Source organism: Pterocles gutturalis, unplaced genomic scaffold, assembly GCF_000699245.1.
Source record: "Pterocles gutturalis isolate BGI_N339 unplaced genomic scaffold, ASM69924v1 Scaffold53218, whole genome shotgun sequence".
Taxonomy (NCBI): domain Eukaryota; kingdom Metazoa; phylum Chordata; class Aves; order Pterocliformes; family Pteroclidae; genus Pterocles; species Pterocles gutturalis.
Window position 1 is genome coordinate 1 of NW_010127686.1, and position 12,641 is coordinate 12,641.

General features: G+C 39.9%; 1 protein-coding gene across 1 annotated transcript; it reads left to right on the plus strand.

Moving 5' to 3' along the window:
• The first annotated feature begins 2,031 nt into the window (after positions 1-2,031).
• Positions 2,032-6,089, plus strand: GPX8 (glutathione peroxidase 8 (putative)). Its single transcript, XM_010079335.1, has 3 exons — positions 2,032-2,238; positions 2,855-3,116; positions 5,738-6,089. Exons 1-3 carry the CDS (start codon positions 2,032-2,034, stop codon positions 5,899-5,901), a joined length of 633 nt encoding a protein of 210 aa, XP_010077637.1. The 3' UTR covers positions 5,902-6,089.
• The last annotated feature ends 6,552 nt before the right edge of the window (positions 6,090-12,641 follow it).

Genomic DNA, 12,641 nt, shown 5'->3' on the forward strand with positions numbered 1-12,641 from the left:
CATCTTGTGGCAACACGGCTGCTCGCCACCAGCGCCCGGGCCGCCAGCCTCCTCCGGATGCAGCTCTTAAACCCGGAGTACGTGATCCTTCCCGAGCCTGGCACCTGCGCACCGAGACAAACCACCACAATAAAGCAATGCTTTAGGGAGAACAGTGGAAGTAACAACAGTAAGGAAGCACAGCAAGTGTAACAGGCTTCTGGATCATTATTAGGTACTCTGGTAGATATTTATGACATATTAAGTCTTGTAAGTTTTTTTTTTAATTTGAAATAATATTAGATGCAAATTACAAGCCATTGAGACATAACTTGGACACCGGGATTTTGCATGGATTTTCTGAAATCAGACACATTCAATCTTGCTTTTAAAGTCAGTGTTAGTCACCTGTGTTTGCTTGTTGGGTACAGCTTTGTTAATTTCAGCACAGTCTGTGCCTTTTCTGTCCCCACCGCTAACACACCACACACGGGCCTCTCTACCACAGACGAAGCCTTAAATGTCCTCAGATCACAGGAAACACCCACACAAACACGGAAATTTCACAGTATTTCCAAAGCATCTCTCTGTTACATGGAACTGTGTGAAATTCCCTATATAGTCTTGTTAAACAAATTGAACATGGACAGCAGCTATTATAGAACATTATAGAAACGGTTGAACATACCACTATGATATTGTACAAATAAAGATAGCTGAGGTGATATCGAAGTCGCTGAAAAGCCACAGACCCCTAGGTTCCAGGTTTCACCTTCAGAAAGTCCTGTTCTACTTTAATCCTTTAAAACATAGCCTCTACGTGCAGCAAAAGATCAGAGTGATGAGAAAAACAACTGAGACAGAAATCACTCTTCGGTGGTGGTTTGGACTGGGAAAAAAAAGAAAGTTAGCAGAGACTGACAAGCAACATGGGCCGAAGGACAAGCAATAGCTTAGAAAAGCCTAAGAACAGAAATGTGAGGAGGACAAAAAGTCCTGAAAGCTGAGAGGAAGAGAGGGAATGGCAAATGGACAGAAAGAAAGATGAAAGATGAACTGAGAAAGGGAAGACAAGAAAATTTTGTTTTTTCCATAACCGAGTTGTAACCAATACATGCTGATGTACCTTCAGAAACCAAGAGTAACAGGCAAACATCTTTAAAATATGAAACAATATAATGAAGACAGATAAGACACCAGACTCATGTGGCTCTGAAGTTCAGAGTGTCTTTCACAACTGCCTCAGCAAAACAGCACTGGAGCTGCCTGGCTTAGGCCTGAGATTCTTGGCCAACTGATTCTTCTCTCACGCAGACCTTCCATCTTCTCATCTCAGCACAGCTAGCTGACAGTTAGCAAGCAGCAATAAAAACAGCAGTTCATTTTTCATCATCAGCCACCCCACCCCCCATTACAAAAAAAAAAAAAAAAAAAAAAAAAATTCCTTTTTTTGTTACCTTATGCCAGCCTATGAACAAGCAGTTTTTCTCTGCCCCATGTAGAGTATAAGACTTTTACAAACAAAGCTGCATATGATCCCCCAGCAGCTGATGAAAGGCAGGACAGAGGCTGTAAACTGGGTGGCTTCTGCCATGTTGTCCTCTTTCTAACTAAACAGCTGGCCCCAAACTGCTTCTCCAGTCTGCCTGATAGCATAGGTGCCTGCTGCTGAACAGCTCTGCCAGGGACACCTGAGGGAGTCCAGGGATGTGCGAGAGCTGCACGATAGATCCACAGAAGAAGCCTCTCTCAAGACTGTGTGCAAACACTGGAGTGTTTGTGGAGTGACCACACAGGTCAGTTAAACAGAGCAATCAACATCCTTAGGTGATGGGAACACACTTTTCATTCTTTTCTTTTTTTTTTTTCCCAGACAGAAATATTTCTGTACTTTACCCAGAAGCCCAGCAGAAGCACTGTGATCTGAAACAGCCACTTCTGCAACAGGGACAAAATGAGCAGCTTGTTCTTTCCAGTCCAAGCTGCGTTTCATATTTCAGCTCCTCCTTCACATTCCAGGCCTACCCAGGCTCCTCTCCAACGATTCTGAAAATGGAGCCTCTCACAACTACTTATCCTCTGAAATACTCAGTGCCCAAAGCCAGGGTCTTTGTTGTCTTTCTGTCGATGGTTTTGTGTACTGCCATTCTCTGCCTGCTGCAACTCAGATTTTTTAAAGCTAAAACCAAGGATTTTTATTCTTTTGAAGTCAAGGATTCACGAGGGAGGATCGTTTCCTTGGAGAAGTACAGAGGGAAAGTAAGTTATAACTTCATTATATCTTTGTCTTGAATCTTTACTGAAAAACAGGTATCCATTTGTAGGTAAACAAAAAGTTTGGTTATAGGAATTTACGGCAAAGATTTTTGCTAAATATCTGCTCTTCAAACAGTAAGCTACAGAAAAATTCATTTTACCAAGGCCTGCTCTGGGAATTAATTATTTGAGCTAATAAATTAAGAAAAATGTTCTTTCATATTCTTGGCTATAAACCAATACAGTCTAACATAGGAATTTATTCATTTTAATCTCATTTAAGAATGGTAGCACGTTGTGCTGAATTCAAGAAACTGATCCAATAAATGTTATTTTAGTGTCTGTCCTAAATATATTTTTTACATGCTTATATTTAAACAAAGCTGTAAGCTTAAGTTTATGCATTTACTGGCTTTTCAAAACAGGATGTCTGAAAGTAAGTATCTTCAGTTGCTATCGTTGTTATCTGTTTAATTAAATTATGATCAGAGAGATTAAATTTAGCCTTCAGGCAAGAACGATTGTGGTAGTGGGACACGCCATTTTAAGACATAATGGTAATCTCTACACCATCTCTAGGGGTTTTTTTCTTACTGTTCTAACTTTTGTTTCTCTGAAGGCAACTTTGGTTGTAAACGTGGCCAGTTACTGCCAATACACAGACAAAAATTACATCGCGCTGCAAGAACTACACAGAGAGTTTGGTCCCTCCCACTTCACTGTGCTGGCTTTTCCCTGCAACCAGTTCGGAGAATCAGAGCCTAGTTCAAGCCAGGAAATAGAATATTTTGCCAAAGGAAACTATGGAGTAACCTTCCCTGTCTTCCACAAAATCAAGATCCTAGGATCAGAAGCAGAACCTGCCTTCAAATTTCTAATAGGTAACTAATTTCTTAACTATTTTCTTTTATACATCAAGCTGCCTGTAACCACAGTATTCTCCCTAAATTCCAGTCTAAATTTGTCAGGCCTAAACTGAGCAAACATTGTAGTCTTCATAGTCTATGGAGAGAAACAGACACTCTTGGCACACAATTTATCTAATTTAAATGTGGACATCAAAAAATATGGTCAGAAGAGCTGTACCCTGAAAGCATCAGTGTCTCCCCAATGATTATGAAAACACCCTACTGTGACCAGCCCAGCTAGCAATTTCAATTTTGTGGGCATATGAACTTGAGTGCAAAGACTCCCACCTACAAAATCCCATTTCAGATCTTGTTTGTTGGAAAGCAAGTATTCTTATGGAGAAAAATGTAACTATGAGTATCTTAATATTACTGGAAGATTTTACATAAACACATGCAGATGAGAAGATTCCTCTTTTAGCCATCATATGTCCACTGTCATATAAACTGTACTGTAAATCAGGATTATATATACTCTAGTTCTATATAAGCACTGATTTGCATTCATTTGTCTGATGAAATTCAAGGCCCAGCCTGCAAAATCCACTCACACAAATACTCCTGTTAAAGTAACCATTTACTGACTTAGAGCCCCATACTCTCACAAGCAAAATGAAACCCTCTTCAGCTAACCAGAGAACCCACAGACCCAACACCAACTTAAAAAGCCTCTCTGAACTTTGCAAGAGCTTTGGCCAGGTCTTTGACGTGACATAGATAATACTAAATGCTCATATATGAAAGAAAATATAATTAGAACATAACCCTTCTCTATCACAATAATTTTAAGTAGAGAATAAGGTAGGAGAAGGCCCAAACCTGTATTCCATCTCTCTGCCCCAAGACAGGACCACAGCACCCAAACCAGTACTACACGTGCTTCTCCAGACTATCACAGTAGTCATATGAGAGATTCCAAAACATCCCAGCCTACTCCGGTTCTTCACAACTCCTTTTGTCAGAGAGCTATTTCAACATTTAAATTAAGTCTTTCTTACACCACTTAAACCTACTGCTTCTTGACACATCCTCTGTGACACTTCTTGTACTGTGATTCAGGAGTCATTGAAGTGGTCACTATTGTCACTGTAACTGTGTTTCTTCCTACCTCCCCTTAGGCATGTCACCAAAGACCTCAAGTAAAGCCTTATTCCTCTGAGTTGCCTCATGTCCGGTGGAGTTACTAAATGCACTCTGCAGGTGCTTCTCAGTTCATTATAGAGGAGACTAGGGCACGTAGGTAACCAGCTGGGTGGGATGAATCCAGATTCTAAAGACCAGTGCAACCAGTATCAGTTAATACCTATACAAAAACAGAACTGCCATAATCACTCATTCCGTTCTTATTTGACATGTTATTCACCCACAAGAAGAAGAAAGATCCTTTGGTACTTAAATACTTTAAAATAAGGACTTTTTGTGCATTCCTCAGCTTCACATGACATTACTTTGCATTCTTCAATTATAGAAGCACCTGTCTTCTTCACTGAGCTGTCTTGACAATCAGAAAGTTGAACATCTTCATCCTACATTCCCTTGTGACTGTGACAGATAGATGCTGTTTGTCTAGCACTGTCAGACAGTCCAGTGCAAAAAGAATCCACTGGCAGCACAAACATGGTGCCAAGGTGTTTACACAACTGCTGCTTGTTGCTTTTATAGCAATAAGGCATTTTGTTGGGCCAGTGTAAGGTTTGTGGCCTCACCTTTCCTAAAATAATGTCCAGCTTCCTATGTGTTCGTATTTTGTATCAGTTATTCATACACATTAATGAACACTGGAAGAATATACAGAGATAGGGTTATGTTACCTCAAAAACTGATCCTAGATATAACAACTTGGCAAAGATATCATTACTAGCTGGGCCAGAGCCTCCATGACATGAGATTTACCATACCCATTTGCTTGCCATGGTGTCCCCTTACAGTCATGACATTACAAATGTAGTCTAATGGCAAAATTCAACCCACTGCTTCCAAGAATCAGTGTAGGGTTCACCACTGTTCCCCACTGGGCACCTGTTCCCCAGTCAAAACCTCCTTGAGTTTTCTTCTAGTTCTTCCCTCAAAATGAGATTTCCCTCAAAGCTTGTGAGACTCTCCAAGGGCAAAGCCACAGTCAGCAAACTGTTTCTGCCTCCTCTAGGAGCCACATAGTTTCCTGATAGCCCTTTCATCCCAGAAGTTACCTTGCCAGGTGTTCATGATAGAGAAGGTACCAGTAAGGTTTTGCCTTACGGGACAAAAGGAGCTGAATTAAGCCATCACCAGCATGACTTCCTGCTCCCATTTCACTTCCTCTAAACCAACATAAACCTGAGGATTCCCCAAGTGAGTATGCAGTCCTCATATCCTCCTCCCTAGTAAGCAGAGCATAGTAAAATTATGAACCCTTAAACAGTTTCACAAGAAGGAGAGAGCATCATTCACCTCCCATTTTTCAGATCATTAGCACCAACCAGTTAAACCATGGCCAGACTACTAGTACAGAACAAGGTGGGATCATTTCAACATAAATAGCTGAAGAATCACTGCAGGGTAATGAAACAATTACAAGTATAAGTCACTAAAATGATCTGATGCCATTCTTATAGATTCTTCAAAGAAAGAGCCTCGGTGGAATTTCTGGAAGTACCTCGTCAGCCCTGAGGGTAAAGTTGTGAAATTCTGGAGACCTGAAGAGCCCATAGAAAGTATCAAGCCAGAAGTATCATCATTAATCAGGCAGATTATCATGAAAAAAAGAGAAGACCTCTGAAAAAGCCATTCATGCTGTGAATCCATTCCGCAGGCATCGGTGCACAACTTTACTACATTCCTGGGAAATGCTGCTAGAAGCTAAACTGTATGGGGATTTTACTTCTCTTTGGTGTTAGTTTTTTCAGCTACACTATGTCAGTTAATGTTAGATTGGCTCCTGCAACAGACTTGAGAACCACTGAGGTTGCAGAGAATGGCAAAGCACTCAGTACCTTGCAGGAACAGACCTTCAATTTGCATAAAGTTTCTGAATGTTTCTTTAAATGCTGACAATACCTAATTACAATTGTCACCAGCAGAAGACAGCTAAAAAAAGAGGATTAGTTGATAAATTACTCAGTATTTGCACAGAAGAGTTTTGTTTTCCATCTACCAGTAACAAATAGGTTTTGATATTTCACTAACACATAACAGCCCTGACTGAAAGACATGGGTCCCAGAAGTATCATACCAGGGGTTTTAGATACATATGAAACTGAAGATACCAGATTTGCAGTATCTTCTCAAGGAAGATTACTGAATTGTGAAGCTGTCAACTTAGTTGTAAAAACTGTACATAGAAAGTAAAGATTATTATTAAAAGAAAAAAAATGTAAATATGTTTCTTTGCCTGCTTTGTATTTTAATTCTGTTTACATTTCACCTCTACAGCAACACCCTTAACTTCTTTAGCCTTCTCCATGCATTTGCACTGCAGTACAGTGCCTCGTCTGTGAGCTCATGTCCTACTGGATTCCCAGACTTCCAACCTTGGATGAAGGCAGGGCCTGTGTGAATAGACATGATTACTTAGAGCAGGATTCAAGGGGTAACAAGAGTCAACAGCCTGGCGCTCCTAACAGACATCTTTTTGAGGCAGTTCAAGACAATGCTTCCCAGCCATCTACCTCACATCTCTGGAATAAAACAGCAGTCTTCAAACAGAGTTAGAAGAAGTGGATGCCAGTTCATGCTTCAAGTTCCACTCCTCTCACCTTGCAGTCTCCCCAATGCTGCATATAACTGCAAACCCATTTCCAGTTCTGTTCCACTATTCTATTTCAAACTGCCAGCTGTTTCCATTTATCTTTTTTATGAAGAAAGACAGTAAATTGGAATAAGGAAGCTCATTCCAGCTGTCTAAGTCTTAAAGGAGGGCTGAGAGAATAGAAACAAAAGAAACCAGTGTCTCAGAAGAGTTTTCTATATGAAAAAGGACTGGCACCATTCATGCTGTTCTCCTCTAAGACTAACAGTGACTGAAAATCATTGAAGTGCTTCAAAATGTTTTCCAAGAAAGATGGCCACTTAACTGTATTAAAAAGGTGATAAATTCAAAAGCAATTTTTAAGAAGTTTTTTTAAAATGCATCTGCTGCATTGAGAATTAATAGAAAAACCCTGAGGAATAATGACATTAAGATTTAAAAATAAAAGATTGAGTAAGGACATCGATGTGGAGGATTAAACAAAGTCACTCTCAATAACAACATAATTTTGGAAGGGAAGTCAAACTTTATGCATGACAATTTTAGCCATTCTGACTTTCAGAGGTCAGTTAAGGCCTACATAAGGATCTAGTTAGTCCCACTGTGCCTGCTGTTGACATTTTTACACCAACCTCTGAGCTGTTTACCATTAGCCCACAAGATTCCACATCCAATCCATCAAAACAGTTCTTGTTCTTACGCTGAGGTCCCGTGTGTTACCCCAGACTCCTCTGCATGTACACAGTTCCAGGCTTGGGAACATTTAGCAGAACACATCGCATGATTTTTGTCACGTGTCCCTGCTGCTTTGACAGAGCAGGAAGGGAACTGAGATACGGATCCTCTCCCCTTGCTGGGAGTGGTCTAGATCCACAGAATTAAGTGGCAGGACACAATGTTTTTCCCATAAATGGTGGATGATGCCTTTATTTGAAAACATACATGACTAAAACATGCATATTCATTCGTGTGCACTGCTATAGCTCCCTACTTTTTGTATCACTGAATACAAAAGGGTAGGTATAAAGAAAGGTGGGTGCTGTTAGTCCAACACCTGAAAAAAATCTGTTTTAGTCCTGGCATTGCCTGACAGTTACTGAGCATATGAGAAATTTCCCTCGAGTTCTTTAAATATCATATGAAAGATAAACAGTGCAGTATCATTTTCTAGTTTGGAAGTGATCAGAAGGGAAGGGAGCGTGCACACCTTGCTTGTGATTCACTCACTAAAGATCATATTCTGTTTTTCACAGGATACACTCTAATCTTAAATTACTCAATGCCAGCATTAATATCTAATATCTTTCCTGGTATTCAGAAATAGCACGGACTATCAGCAAATGAGTGGACAGAATTATTCAACTCACTGCTTCCTGAATTACTTTTACTTCAGATTCCTATAAAAAGGAGGTTTTGCCTGAGAAAACAGACATTAAATTTCTTATTTCACCATTTGGTCACAATCCACTACAACCATTTCTGTAGAAATTTTAATATAGTCCTGAATCTACACAGAGTTTTAAGTTTTTCAAAGTTTACTGTTAATTAACATTCCTCCATCCAGAAACTCAGTATGTTTGTATTATTTATTCTTCATGAGACATATCAGTTCTTGCAATGTAGTATTTAAGGCAGATCATTGATAAACTAATCACTTATTTCTTTAGACCAAGGTACCAGTTATCCAGGGTGAAAATAAACCATCTTTAACTGCCGAATCTACACAGACTTGGAAATGCAAATAAATAAAATGAAAGTTAGAACACTGTTATACAAGCACACATTTATCTACAGTCAAAAGCCAACAAAGTAATATGAATACGTTTGTATAAATATCCACTTCCAGTTTATGTAGGATCTAGCATATAAAAAATACTAAACTACAAACGCTACGAACAGATGAAAACCTATTTATTGGACTCTTAAATAATCGCACACATTTAAGATAAAACTGCCCTCTTAAGAAGGTTAAAAGAGTTCAGTCCATGAGTGTTAAAGTTTCTTCAACTCTATTTGAGCATAACCTACCCTTCATCCTAACACTTCGTCATTCCTATCTCATTCTTCCCTCACTCCTTAGATCTGACATATCCTCATTATCTCCAACCTATACAATTTTTCCCAAAAATTGCTTGGGAGTGCAAATATTCTAAATCCATTCCAGTCACCAGTTGGACATGTCCCTGTTAATTCAAGCATTATCAGAAAACACTTGTTTGCTGAGATCACATGTCAATGCTGCAGTAAACATTTAGTGGTGTAAGAGAAACATATTCACATAGGGCCCAAAACAGAAGGTCTTACTTAATACTTACATAATTTAGTAAATTCTTTAGAAACTAGTTGGATTAGCTGTCTGAGTGTGTCAGACACAGTTACACGTATTTTTATACCATACATTCTCTCAATTTGCATAACCTAGCTCCTTTCAGTCAGGGGAACTATGCAGGCATTGGACCCTATACCAGCTAAGGATCCAATGATGTATTCGTAATAACAGTGTTTCTCTTCTTGTCTCAATGGTGATGTGCTGATGTGGCTGTGTAGTCAGTTGCTGGTGCATGAAGAACAGCTAACTAACAATACACTGCCTAATCACCACACACAACACTAGGATCACCCCAGTTCTGCGGACCTTCACAAACATTGATGCCATTTCTCTTCCTAGGAGACCTTCACTTTGCAAGAACATTTAGCACCACCCAGATAGAGCAAGTAATAATGAGCAGTTTCTTCTGCACTGAGTGCCTAAAATGCCAGGATGAGGAAGGACAGAGGTAACTCTGTTGTCTGTGGCAGTACGTTTGACAGAAGCTTCTAGTATAGTATGAACTAAAAGGATCAATGCACTTTCAGCCTTTATTCTTCCTGAGTATAATATTATGTCTTATTCAAATTGTATCTCCTGGTTGGTGAGACTCTGTGCAGTTTTTTTAATGTACTGCTGTTCACAAATTAAGCTATTCCAAAAAGCAAGGGGAAAAGAAAAACTCTAAAGTTAACTTCTCTTGGGTTTTTTTTTATAGAACGGTAAGGTAGTTATTTTTCAGATATAGCATTCAGGCAGTTAGTGAAAGTGATTTGAAGCCCTTCCAGCATCTAATTAGCCAGTCAAGCCTACCCCCCCTCCAAAAGAAAAAAGGAAAAAAAAAACAAAACAAAACAAAAAAAAAAACAACTTGCATTTGCCAAATATCATAAAAATAAAATCAAACTTTAAAACACATGTGAAGTTTTTAACTGTGCTTCTTTTGCTCTAAGAAAAATTCCAGAGCTTAAACTTGTTTTAAATATTTGGTTTATTTACCTGTTTCAAGGATTTATAAACTTCCTGTTACCTTGATATCTAAAAGCAGATGAAAACCAGAGTCTAAATCAAACAAAATTTCTCACAGTTTTTTTGATTACAGTGGATAACAGAAATACAGGATGCCACTGTAATACCAAAAATGAGACCGACACTCAAAAAAAGAAATAATCAGGTAGACCCAAAAGATTCCTCAAACAAAAGCAGTAGCTCTTCATTTTGATGATCAAGGTACGTGGAAAAGGAGAGCAACTGCATGTTAGCTGATGTCAGAATTTCAACCAGCTAACATACACTGCCATCCCATCACACACAGATGCACCACCTGCACTGCTGGAAATTAGAACCCTAACACTTTCCAGAGGGAGTGCCTTTAAACAGCGATGAGCTGGCCCTGCAGCAGGTGACAGCGCAGCAGTGACTGCTACATTCAGATATAGCAGCCAGCTAGCAGTACACTGCCTACCAGACACAGAGTCCATGCAGAATGAGATATCTCATGAAATAACACGCTTGGAAACATCTCTTACTTTCTACCTAAATTCAGCATTGCTCACCTGTTTTAAGGTTCATATTTCATATATATACAGACAAGTTCAAGCAGTAAATACTGCCATGAAATAAATGGCACAGGTAAGTTTCTGATTCAGCAAGACCTGAACTAAAGTACTAGTATAATACCTCTGTGGGGTATGACTAGAATCAGATCCCAGACTGTCCAAAAAGAACTGGATCATTTTCTGAACAGTTTCTTGCCTTAGTTGTGCAAGCACCAGTATAGTATGTTATCTCCACAAGTTAATTAGTATCATACACACTTAACTTCAGTCCTTTTCTCCATTGGGCATCTGTTTATGGTCACTGTTGGAACCTGGCCCTCAGTCTAGATGAGTCCAGAGTCTAACTCAGCAATTTTAGGTTGTTTTGAATTATCATTGGTTACTCCACAGTGCAACTTAACTTTATATAATGAGCCACACTGTAACTCCATTTACAGACATGTAATGGAGGATCCATAAAGATTCCAAGATTCAAGCTTACAGATTTAGGCTGAATGGATGCAAAATTTTACCTACAACACCCAATTTGATGGAAAGCCCTTTTAAGTCATGCTGGAAAGCCGCCACCAAGTTAGACACTTTGCATAAATGTCAATTTATCCCAAATTTGAAGTGCTCCTTTTGCTTCTTAAAAACTGGTCTTATATCACTCAAAATAAACATCAACTCAACACAAAACACTAAAACATTTACTTGCCTGAGTGGTGCTGTTAGCAGCCACAGAAAAGCATTGTCTAACTGACTTCTGCTTCTTCTCCAGCAAGACGAGGCCACCTCTGAGTTTTCACGATGCTTTTGAATGAAACAATGTGGAGTGCTGCTAGCAGCTGTACATACATAGCGACAACAGCCAGCTAACATGCACTGCCAAACTGTTAACATTCTGTTGACTATTGGCCATTAGTTCCTGTCACCACCACCCCCCTAAAGTTTCTTCTCCTAGAGCCCAGTCATTGCTCACTTTACCATGGCTTTTCCCATGGGGTCACTTACGTTAAATATTTATGTTGGAGTCACATTCTCAGCATGCCTGGTGGCTACATTTCTGTATTGTCATTGTATGTAAGGGCATATTGCTCATCTGCTTCAGTATTTTCAGTATGGTCAGTTCCCTTTACACCTTCACCTCCCACTCCACCAGTCTACATATGGCAGTCTCACCAGGTTTTGGGATCTATGCCAACTCCTTAAGGCACAAGTTACCTGTATTTTGCCTCTTGCTTCCTGTCAAGCATGCTATTGGTGATTAACAGGTTTTCCACTTATGTTCCTACTGTATATGAGAGTTCTTCATTGTCCCTTTTATCTTTACCACCCTCTGAATGTGGACAAGTCAACTTGTAGTACTAACAAAAACACAGCTCTGTAAACCCATACAACCCCTTCAGTTACGTCAAGACTCTTTTGCTTTTAAACAGCAAGCAAGCAGTCTCTCTCCTGCCAAAGGAGAGAAGCCCACAGGTGTTTTTGATTCCTCCCCTCAACAGACATCACTTTACCATAACTTCTGTTTTTTCTGGCATTTCAGATGCTACAGTTAAGAAAGTGTGGTAAGGATTAATAGGAAAGGAATAAAATAATACAATTTGTTTTTTCAAAATCACTTATTTTCAACAGTTTCCTCCTCTCTGTCCCCCAAAATGCCAAGGGAGGAGCTCTTCAGAGCAGTACATACCGTGTGAATCTCTGCGCCTGCCCTTACCTTCGCCACTTTCTGTAGGCTTTGCTCTCTGCTCCGCTTCGGGTCTTTTCCACGGGTGCTCACCGCTTTCTCCTGGAAAGAAACACCGAGGCACACCACTGAACAAACGCGTGGCTCACTGCTTCCTCACCCCAAATCGCCCTGGGCCCAGCCTCGCTCCCCGCAAGGCCCGACCGGGAGCCGCGGCCCTGGGGGCAGGCAG